At 37.6% G+C, this 11,770-nt stretch overlaps 1 protein-coding gene across 7 annotated transcripts in view; it reads left to right on the plus strand.

Moving 5' to 3' along the window:
• The first annotated feature begins 889 nt into the window (after positions 1 to 889).
• TAX1BP1 (Tax1 binding protein 1) overlaps positions 890 to 11,770 on the plus strand; it is an 83,335-nt gene continuing 72,454 nt past the window's right edge. For 2 of the 7 annotated variants that reach the window (XM_086396385.1, XM_086396390.1), the window contains exons 1-3: positions 890 to 1,001; positions 6,374 to 6,459; positions 7,736 to 7,904. In XM_086396385.1, coding sequence (XP_086252511.1) covers positions 7,743 to 7,904 — 162 coding nt within the window. In that variant the 5' untranslated portion in view covers positions 890 to 1,001; positions 6,374 to 6,459; positions 7,736 to 7,742. Of the gene's footprint in view, positions 1,393 to 2,520; positions 2,785 to 3,842; positions 3,930 to 6,373; positions 6,460 to 7,735; positions 7,905 to 11,770 lie in introns of those variants that run through there. The other 5 variants (XM_086396389.1, XM_086396391.1, XM_086396388.1 and 2 more) reach the window with 4 other exon arrangements.

Below are 11,770 nucleotides of genomic sequence, written 5' to 3' on the forward strand. Positions count from 1 at the left end.
ATACAGGGCAACCTACATTCACGCACACAGAATAACAGGTAACAAAAGCAGTTAACTCATAGAACTAGGTCATTGCTGGAACAAGAGGAAATAGAATCATAGAGCACTAGAACTGAAAATCTCCTAGGAGAAACCGAGATTTTACAGAGAACAAAATCCCTTAGTTAAGTAAGCACCGGACTGGTCTACCACTAGGAGTTGGGAAAGTGCCCAGGAGCGAGGGGCTACAGCAGCCCCAAGCGCGTGGTCCTCCTTTGCTTCTACGATTGTCTACTTTCCGAGCCACAGAATAACTGGGTTCGCTTAGATTTATAAACATCTAGGCAATGACACGGCACTAGTTCCTATATCTCTGGGCTACCCTTTCCACTTAACTGTTAAGTTACTTTTCAATTAAAATAATAATTAAAACGTCAAAAATGCATTATCTAAACGGATCCTGTTTTGTTGCCACAGGTATCTGAAAGCGGCGAAGCGGGAGAAAGCGGAGGAATAGCCGAGCCCATGGAACAGGCCGTTTCGGGTTTGTTAGGGTCCATGGGGTCGCTGAGGGTCGGACACGACTGAGCGACTTCACTTTCACTTTTCACTTTCATGCATTGGAGAAGGAAATGGCAACCCACTCCAGTGTTCTTGCCTGGAGAATCCCAGGGACGGGGGAGCCTGGTGGGCTGCCGTCTATGGGGTCGCACAGAGTCGGACACGACTGAAGTGACTTAGCAGCAGCAGCAGGAGCCTACAGTCTGCAGCTAGGGTAGTTAACCGCCGGGTGCAACCAGATTGATATTTCAGCGGTTAGGCCCGACCGACTCCTCGCGACGTCGGCGGCGGAAGGGGCGGGTCCATGGCAGGAAGTGGCGTTTCACCGGCTTTTGGCCTGTGGGGAGGTGTAGCCGGTCGGTAGAGGGAGGCTGTGGTGGCGGAAGAGCTTTGGAGGCTGATGGCGGCTGAAGCTCGGAAACCTGTTTAACACTCCACTCTTCCCGACAGTTCCTCACTCGGTAAGCGCCTCTCCAATCCCGCCCCGGCGCCTCGCGTGGGGTGGACGTCCCCTGGAGCTCTGTAGGGGCTCGTGATACGCCCCTCAATTCTGGAGTCTAGGGGCCTGACTAGTCTCGGGAACGGTCTCCGTAGTGACGATGCTGCCGAATGACGATGCTTTCCTTCCCGAGGACAAACCTTTCTTCCCGGACTGTGATTGTGACGGGAGTGTGGACGACTTTGGTTAGCAAAGGAGTTGGAAAAAGGGACGGGGGGCCGGCCCACACGGCGGGGAGGCCCTAGGATAGGCCTTGGCGATTTAGGGGAGCCGTGTGGGGTGTGGGCCCTTTGGGGACGAGTAGCCAGAGACCCCCGGAAAAGAAAGTGCTTTGGCGGAGGCTCTACTCTATGGTGAGTGCTTAGTGGGTAACGTCTGGGCTGCTGGGGTAGGTAAGCTTAGGAAAACATCTAGGTCGTGTCGAAATGGGACACTCAGGTTTGCCCGTGCGGAGTGAAACCTGTGTTTTGTTTTGAGTCGCCAGTAGATTAGGAGGCGGGGACTCCGTGCGCCGCGGGCCTTGGGCGGAGTTAGCTGTTTGTGCTCGATCTCCAAAGTCAACTGGGTTATAGAGTTAGTGAACGCTTTTCTTGTCTGCTTATAAATAAATGACTGTCACGCCTTGTGCTCGAAGGGATCTTAAATCTTCCGAGAAGAGTCATGTTTGTCTATGCTTAGGCAACTTGTCCTGATTTCACAACACTCCCTCCCAACACCCCAGAGGTCCGCAGGTTGTGGACAAGTCCCGGCAGGAGCTCGTCATTTTGGGGAATCTTTGCTAAGAGATTAGTATGCGTGTGTGTGTGTGTCCTGATAAACATATTACCTTATTGGTAATCATTTTATTTGAGAACGCCGTGACATTTGATTTTCTACATATATTTTAGGTTTTACGAAGTAGTTACGAATCGCTTTTGTGTCCGGGACAGGAAATTCTAAGTTTTCCACTCGCTAGTTGTAGAATAGCTGCATGCAGGAATTACTAATTGTAGTTTTGGAGCCCGATTCCAAAGCGTTTAAAGAGATTATTAGAGTAACATGTAAATCTAAAAACAAAGTGGGCTAATTACCCTTGGGGTGCTATTCGGGTATGGAAAGGGGCCTTCGTTTTGTTCTTATCAAGGATAGAGTTGATTTCTTGAAAGAATACTTGATTAAGTTTTCTAGTCATTCCATTGTTAAATTGCACACCCCTGTTTATACAATTATGGCTGCAGCCATTTGCGTAGTAGTAACTGGTAAATATCCTTTACTTAACAAAATAACAGATATTTTGGAATTCTAAGTTTTGACCTTTTTTAATGATGTTAAATATTTTTGAAAGGTCTTAACCATGTTCCCTTTTTACTGCTTTGGGGGCATTGCCTCACATATGAAGTTTATTGGATTGCATTCTTTTGAAATTTCAATATTACTAAGTAAAATTTTGGCTATATCCACCTCTGGCCTTTTAAAGTTTAGTTTGTCTCAAACTCTTACAGGATGGTAAAGATTCCCTCCCCTCTAATAAAAAGTCAGTTTCACAGCTTTTTAGAAACCACCATTTAAAACAAAGTCAAGTGGTGTGCATGACACCTGGCAGAGTGTAATGAGTAGTGGTACTCAGCTGTAAGAGTTGTGGAGATTGGGAGGACTGTTAAGTGTGTAAACTGACAAATTGGTGGATTTGCTTCTGCCTTCCAGAAAGATCGCTGATAATTCTTTTCTGGTCTGTAAGCCAGCTGATACAGTCTTTGAGCTAAACTGTGAGTAATTGGAAGCAATTAGAATATTAGCTGTAGTTTTTCCCTTCAGATACTCAGTTTCTTCCCGAACTGTTTGGAGATAAGTTTGAAAGTTCATGTATAATTAACTGAAAATTAAAAAAAAAATTTTTTTACTAAGTATTTCAACCACTGTATGTAATGTGTTTCTATTGCAAGAGGTCATATGTGAGTTTTTATTACTAGTCTTTGTCTACTTTGGATTTACTAACTTTTATTATGGAAATTTTCAAAATACCCAAAAAGAGTTTAAGGACTCACTATTTTGCTAATCTGGGTTTATCACCCCTGGAGTTTTTTAAGGCAAATCCTGGACATCAGGATATTTCACCTATAATTTATCATCTTTAACTGGTAAGGACTTTGAAAAAAACACAATCACCATAATAATAGTATCACCTAGAATAAAATTATCTTATTTCTTTTTGAATTCTAAATGTTAGAATTAGCAAATTATATAAAATATCCAAATTAGAAAGTTTGCTCCTCTGTACATTTAATGCACAGAAGTTCTTAGTATGGTCAACTTCCTACTTTATTTAATTAAGGTTTACACATTTTGGGCTAGTTAAGTAAAATGAGTATCAGAAGTCACTGGAAAAATGCTAGCAGAAAAGCCAGATCAGGCTTGGGCTTGAAAAAGTTCCAAGAGGAAGAACATAACACTGATATTCCCCCGCCCTCAGTTTATTTTAGCTGCTTACCTGAGGGCCCACTGCATATTGTCTATTATTCCTTAGATATTGATGAGTCCTCAAAAATAACAAACATTGGATTTTAGACCAAAGACTTAACAGAGTTAAGTTTACAGCATAACACTTAAAAGGAACCCTAGAGATGTTAGGGAATAAAGTAGAAAATAGGGAAGAGGGCACTGCAGATGGCGTGTAAAAGTATTTCAGACTTTATTTCCCAGCCAGGCATGTCTTTTTTTTTTTTTGAACTGTTCTCATGTATTTTTAATTTTTTACTTACGTAACATTGGTTTATTACATTAGTTTCATGTGTATAACATATTTCTAATTCTGTATATACTACAGCTTGTTTATCACCAAAAATATAGTTTCCATCTGCCAGCATACAGTTGATCCCCTTTGCTCTTTCCATCCCCTTTACTCTTGTTCTTGGTAAGTCCGGTTTGGTTTATTTATTTATTTTTTGTTTGCCATATTTCTAGAGGTGTACTTTATAGAGAATGGGAAACGAAATTCGATATGGTAAAGCTATTCCTACTTTTGTGGTAGGCATTGTATTTCCTCTCTCCAGCTGAGGCTGAGTTTGTTCTTTTTCTCGTGCTATCAGTGAAGCTACACTTCCCAAACACTACCACAAGGTGATGCAGTGACTCTGCACATTACTTCCCCATCGCATGGTGTGTGGGTCTGTGTGTGTGCCTGTGAATCATTGTGATGCATTAACATTCTCAGTGAATTTTAACGATTTTAAAAGGTTTACCATCTTTTCACTGCGTTTCTTATCTGTGTGAAGAATGAAACATAAACTGTATGGGAATTAGATATTTTACCGTTTAAAATGGGTCGATTCATGTAGTTACATTCAGATAACATTCATCCTTGTTAACTTTTTTATGAGTATAAGTTATATTGGAATTAAATTAATTTAAAAAGTAATGAGAATGAAGTGACTTCTGTAAAAATATTTCTGTAGTTATAGTCAGATTGAAATGTTTAAAAAGGTTAGTGTTGGAGAGAGATTAATGAAGGTTATTAATGGGATAATTGCAAATTATCTTACTCTAAAGATTTATAAGCATCATGAATATATTTAATATCTGATAGAGTTTTGTATTAAAAACTTGAATTTTGGGGAGAGAGTTTAAAAATGAAATTTCTTGTTAATGTATTTATTTAAAATAATGAAAATAGTACATTAAATATACTGGTAAAAATTCAGTCAATTGAATTAAAAGTTGAAGTTCTTTTAAGTCCTCTTTTCACACATAACTCATGAGTAAAGACGGTAGTGTGTGCTTTTTAGTCCCTTTGATACATTTATAAGCATATATACACATGTACATACATAAATACATATGTGTATTGTTGTTTTAGTTGCTAAGTTGAGTCTGACTCTCTTGCGGTCCCATGGACTATAAAAGACCAGGCTCCTTTGTCCATGGAATTTTCCAGGCAAGAATACTGGAGTGGGTTGCCATTTCCTTCTCCAGGGGATCTTCCTGACCCAGGGGTTGAACCTGTGTCTCCTGCTTTGGCAGGCAGATTCTTTACCATGAGCCACCTGGGACGCCCACATATGTGTATATACCTTTATGTTATTTTACATCTTAAAAGCTTTTCAGTGAAGTAAAAGTCTAATTATTGATTTTTAAACGCTCTTGTAATTGAGGTTAAACAAAAGTTTAACCTCCACTACCTTGTTGTATAACATATACTGCTTTGTTGATTTAGTTTACTTTAGGAAACATATTTAAGTTTTATGAAAAAAGTTTCATTCTTAAATGACTTTTAATGTACAACACGGGAAACTCACCCTAAGCTAACTTTGTTTTCTTCTTGCTGAGTATCTTCCTCAGAGAAACTTATACTCACTTTCTTCATAGAAAAACATTGCTGATTCACTTGACTCAGTTTTGGTAGTTGTATCTAAAAGAGTTTGGTTCAGTTAATTTAGCTATAGTCTTTCTCATGGGTTTTTTTTATAACAAGTAGTGAACATTTTTTCAAAACTGGAATCAAGGGCTTTTTGTTTTTTTTAGGAAGCCACTAAATTTGAAAGGAGATTATTATTAGTGGTTTCATTAACATTATGACATCTCTTTGGGCTCAGGTTTGCTCAGGCTATTCAAAGAAACAAAGTAATGAACACTTATTTTAGGAAGTTTCTAGTGTTGTGCTACCTTTTCATTTTCCTGAAGACTTTAGGTTGCCAGCTGGAGACTATTGACTGTTAAGTCTTTCTGTGAAGTAGGATTGTTGGTAATAAAGCGTTTTTGTTAGTGCAGAGATACAGAAAATTTACTACTGAATGCATTCTCTTTACCTTAGAATCCTGGCAAACCTCAGGTGGGAGAGGCTGATAAGACATCCAGCCTGGTATTCTGCCACAGTGGCTTTCAGGTTCATGAATGACAGTCTCTTTGTGGGATGTCCAGTATATTGTATATCCTATAAGTACAAAGCAGTATCTTGACCATAACAGAAGCAGAGTAGAGACAAAAGGAAAATTGGGCATTTTCTGAAGTGTTATTTCAGAATTTTAAAGATGAGCTTTAGTATTTCAGATCAACAAAAGAAACGTGGAAAAGCATTTTATCCTAGATCTTCCTAGAAATAAGACTTCTTAGTAATTGTTAAAATGTGAGTAGTGTTGAGAATTCGCTGGTAGTCTACTGGTAAGGACTCTAATGCTTTCACTGCCTTGGCCAGGTTCAGTCCCTGGTCCAGGAACTAAGATCCTGCGAGCCTCACAGTGTGGCAAAAAAAAAAAAAAAATGTGATTAGTGTTACTTCTGTAGAAACTTCATGGGTTTGTGAAGTAAATTAGAATAATTTGGTTAGCAAATGTCTTAACCCGGTTTTTCCCATTATTACAGAGATTCTTGTTTTGATGACTCAGAAGCAGGTGCCATTGTGTCAGTGGCAGTGTTTCCTACGTGGTCCTGTAGAAACAACGGCTGAAGTGAGTCTGTGACACACTGTAGAGATATATTTTTTGAGTAAATTATATCATTTTTTCAAATGTAGAGCAAATAATTTGGAAAACATTTAGGTTTTGAAGATTTTTTTAGGCCGCTTTCACCATTCATCTGCTAGCAAGTGCTAAGTTAGTGAGCACTCACTGAATCTGTAATAGATTCTCAACAGAATGTATTTCAGTGACACTATATATTTAAAAATACATGTATTTTTAATCAGTAACTGTATGGAAAGGATACAATAATCCTGGAATCAAGATAGAATGAAAGGGTAGAATTGTTGTAGGTAGAAATGAACGAGTAGGCCGAACTATTTCAAGTAGACCAACTGAGATTTTTACATCATTTGTGAGATTTGAACAAGTATGTACCAGAAGCCCAAGAAGACAGCCCAGGTCTGGGAATCTGTGAGAGCTGCTAATGGAGACTTAAATTGATGGTTTGAGTCATAGTCTAAATAGTAGTCCTCTGTGCTGGCTGTATACAGGATTAAGATTACTTTGAAGTGAAGTGAAGTCGCTCAGTCGTGTCTGACTCTTTGCGACCCCGTGGACTGTAGCCCACCAGGCTCCTCCATCCGTGGGATTCACCAGGCAAGAATACTGGAGTGGGTTGCCATTTCCTTCTCCAGGGGATCTTCCAACCCAGGGATTGAACCCAGGTCTCCCACGTTGCAGGCAGACGCTTTAACCTCTGAACCACCACTTTGGGAGGCTTAAAAAAAAATGTGTGTACACGAACTTGCATGCAGTGCCCAGGTCCCAAAAAGTCATTGTCTAAGACCCCTTAATGATTCTAATATGTAGCCGGGGTTCAGAAAACCTGGGGATCGTGAATGTGGGTCAGGAATGCATGACACAGAGGTTGACTAGGCTCTAGGTTACAGGAGCCTAGAACCTAACGTGGAGGGATACAATAGGTTGGATTAGGGAGGAAAGTGATGCAAGTTCAGGGGTTCAACATAGAAACACTGCTTTTGGTTTGCAAGAGAAGCAGAGGGCTAGGCTTTGCAGGAGAGGTGAAAGTTTGGTTTTTAAGTTTTTTTAACTCGTTGAACTTTCTGAAACATTTTGTAAATTAATTACTTCCCAGTTTGTGTTTTTATATTTAATCATATCTAAAGGAGTTCCAGTATTTAAGAAGTATGTCTTTTCAATAATTCTCTGAGAATATCCATGTAATTTACTTTTAAAGCTATATATTTTCTCAAGGTTTTTTCTTAGTTGGTATCATTAAATATGTATAATTTACTTGTTTCAGATTCACAATGACATCCTTTCAAGAAGTTCCATTGCAGACTTCCAACTTTGCCCATGTCATCTTTCAAAATGTGGCCAAGAGTTATCTTCCTAATGCACACTTAGAATGTCATTATACTTTAACTCCATATATCCATCCACATCCAAAAGATTGGGTTGGTATATTCAAGGTAAGAGAACTTTCTGCATATTTCTTCCATGTAGGCACTCTTTATTTTCTTCTTAAGAGGTTCACAATTAGTTTATACTTGTCTTAGCTCTACGTTAAGGATTATTTTTATAAATGTCAAATGTAAAACATTATGCAAACTTGAAATATTTAATAGTGCAGGGTAGTGTACAACAAATGTTAGGAACTTCAGTTCACCAGACTTGCCTCTCTGTGATCAAAAGGTTTGACTTAAAATTCTTTTCAAATTTTTTTCTCCCATTTTCTCCATTCCTTACCTTAAAAAGGTGATCTTTTCCTTTGGATTGCTATATCATTTACGGTTTTGTCATTTGTAATTAATTTTGTACAGCTCTACAGCTGTGTTACTATCTTTTCTGTTGTCCCACATTGTTAAAATATTCCTCATATTGTCCCATGCTTTAATAAGAGTATTCTGTTTTACATGACTAGTAATTTCATTGATGGCAAGAGTCCTAGTTCTAATATTTTGCCATTATGTGTTACATTTAGTTGAAAATTACACTGAGATGATCATTACAGTGGTGGAAGTTTTTTGGCAATTTCAAGTCTTCAGAATGTAATGGAGAACCAGAAAATAAGAATGTGCTTTGAGCAAAGTAATGCTGTAAATGTACAGGTAGTAAAACTTACTTTTCTCTTGGGTTATTCTAGATTCTCCCTTGGAAGCAATTTTTATTGTAGATATGACTTGTTAAAACCAAGACCAGTAGGTATTGAAATTTTAATTGTGTGGTCTATATAAGTTAAATAGTAAAGTAGAAAGAAATAAAAGTAGTTGCTAGAATTAGGTACATTGAGAGTATCAAGTAGTCAAAGTCTGTCCTAATAGAGTGAGGAGGGCAGAAAAACTGTATGGGACAAAACAAAGTTCTGGCCTTTAATGACATTTCAGTACCTTTTTGAATCTCTCATCCCTTGGCATTGCTGGATTGGTGAGTTGTTTACTCTGTTTTCTTTAGGCTAGTCAAAATCCAATATGAAGATACATTTATTGTAAGCTTGTTATGAAATCAATATCATTTTTAATTTTATGTAAGAGATGAATAACAAGTTAAAGACACTAAGAATTGGTATTTTCTTAAAGAGTGAGACAGAGAGGAAGAATAGAACAGGGAAATGAGATTGAGGGAAGAAAAGGGCATTCCTGGCAAGAAAATGGCATAAGCAAAGGCACAGGGGTGAGAATGTTAATGAGAATGAGTTAGTGAAGTGGAGGGAGATGAAGTTAGTGAAGTGGAGGGAGATGAAGTGTCCGTCTTTGATGGAAGACCTTCAGTGTTAAGCTAAGTAGTTTGCAGACTTTTCATTATGTGCAGTGAGAAGTCTGCATATGTTGGCTGATGGGTGATAAATTGTATTTCAAGAAGATAAATCTTTACTTTTTTTTTTCAGACTACTTATTTTTGTCTTCTGGTCCCCCCTCCCATTTTTTGTTAATAACCTATTGTTTACGCCAAAAGTTTATGACCATCTCATCAGATTCAGCCGAACACAATCGTGTCAGTTTTACTGCCTGTTTCCACATTTTTAATATCACTGCTGTAATTCATGCCCTCCTTATCTCCTTCTAAGACGATTGCAGTAGGTTTCCTGTTTTCCGTGCTTTCATAATGCCACTCCTCAATTTTATCTGTTCTGCAAAATGCTCTATATATAATAGAAAATGAAAATCTGAACATATCTTCCTCTTGTTTAAGTGGCTTTTCATCCTCTGTGGGATAATGTCAAGACCAAATAACTTAGGGTGCCAAATAGGGCTCCTTTATAAGACCTGATTTATAGCTTCCTTTTTTACATTGCCTGCTTATTTTTGGCTATCATATTGCTAATGTATTGTCTCTTGTGCACTCCAAGGACTGTTAACTCTTTTTTAAGCAGTAGTACTTACATAAATAAATAATAAATAAATTTGAGTAGACTACCCTTTCCATCTTTTTGCCTGGATGATACTTACTCAGTGGGAAGTTTAAGCATGTAGTAAAAACTTCAAACTGTACAGGAAAAACTCAGGAAAAAAAAATCATGTTTTAATACTATTACCTAGCAATAAGCATTGTTAACATATTGGTATATATCTGTAAATAATAATTATACTTTGTCTATAAAAAGTATACACATATGCTGTTGATGCATTGTGAAATTCATGGAAATGTTTCTAAATATTTACCATTAAACAGTCCTTAATACAGCCTGTATTTTTTTTAAATTTTGTGTCCATTTATTTCATAGGATAAGTTCTTGGAAAAGGAATTACGATGTTTATGGCATTGAATGTTTTTAAATACTAGATATGTACTGCATATTGCTGTCTAGAATGATTTTGATGGATATATTGACAAGGCAGGCAGGGAGAAACAGCCTAGATCGTAACTATAAGGGGAAGGAATGAAGGGAAAGTGTATTGTGTGTTTTAGAAAATCTTAATTTAATTTTCCTGGGACAGGTACCAGTTTTAGAAAATGAATGGGAAAAGTTTGTTTTAATATTTAGCTGAGGAATAACTTTTAAGCAGAGAGTAATAGAGTTTAGAAGTGAACTTTAATCTTACAGTGCTGAATAAGATAAATTGGAATTAGAATTTTAGAGAATGTTTAGACCATCTTAATTTCTAGGTGAGATAATGCAGGCCTTTGAGAAGGGGATCAATTCTGGGTAATAATCCATAGGAAGCATCTATAAGGTTTGTCAGCAGTTAACTGAATGTATTGAGACTGAAACTCATTCATTAAATATCCTCAGTGAGGAGGAGCAAGGTCATGTGCTGAGTTGGGATGAGGAGTGGGGCTGTGGGTGGGGATCTTGAGTATGGAGAAGATTTGGTCTTGCTACTGTGGAAGAATGGAGAATTGGAGTAGGTTAACCAGGAGATTGTTGAGCAGCCGTTTTGTGAGTTTGTCTAGAGATTGAGCACCTAGAATTGAGTGAATTCCAAAAGTGAGTATTATTCACACTGAATTTGGAAAGAGAAGTCAAGAGGGCAAAGGTTACTAGCATGGTTTTAGGTGCATTACTGGAATGGTAACTGACCGTGAAGTCCAGGTTGGGTAGGGGAATGAGTGAAGCCAGACTAGGGATGTAGACTGGGGTGGAGATTTTCATTTTTTCCTTTCAGGTTTTCTTCCTCTTCTCTAGTGTTGGTTAAATTATAACTAAAACATGTAGCATGTTTGTTTATTCTTTATACTTTGCAAAGATCTATTCATGAGAGCATTATACTCAACATTTTGCAGATGGGGGAACTGAGGTCCAGAAAGAAGTGTCTTGGTCACTCCAAATTAAACTTTGGAGCTAACGTTTGAACTACATGTAAACCACGTGTAAAACTTCAAGAACTGTTCTTGGCAGTTTGGTTAAGTGAGAGATTTAGTTTTTCAAAGTTAACAACAGAATTCTTAAAAAGTTCTGTGTGCATTTTATGAATGATAGGATTGAAGTTAAAAAAAAAAATACAGGAAAAGATTGAGAACTATACATGATGTCATATTTATTATCAAACCCAACATTAATTGCAATAAAATATTTAATATGTCCCATTATATTTGTTTTATCATTATCAATTTGATTTGGTCTTGATTGTATAAGTATTTTTAAGAATTTATTTATATTTAGGCTATGCTTGGTACAAATTAAATTAACTTATAATTAAAATACTTTAAAGGTCCATGAGACTTTTTTTTTAACTGTAAAGGAGTTATAACAATTCTCATGTTTCAGAGATACTATTCTAGTTGTGGAAATTGGGAATGCAAAGTGATTATGTCATGTTGTCCAGAGTCACATAGGCAAAACCAACCTTCCCAGTAAGGTACTATTCTCACTGAAACCTTACTGACAACCAGATTA

Source organism: Bos grunniens, chromosome 4 (assembly GCF_055505025.1).
Source record: "Bos grunniens cultivar Pamir isolate PY7600 chromosome 4, Bosgru_T2T1.0, whole genome shotgun sequence".
Classification (NCBI taxonomy): Eukaryota; Metazoa; Chordata; class Mammalia; order Artiodactyla; family Bovidae; genus Bos; species Bos grunniens.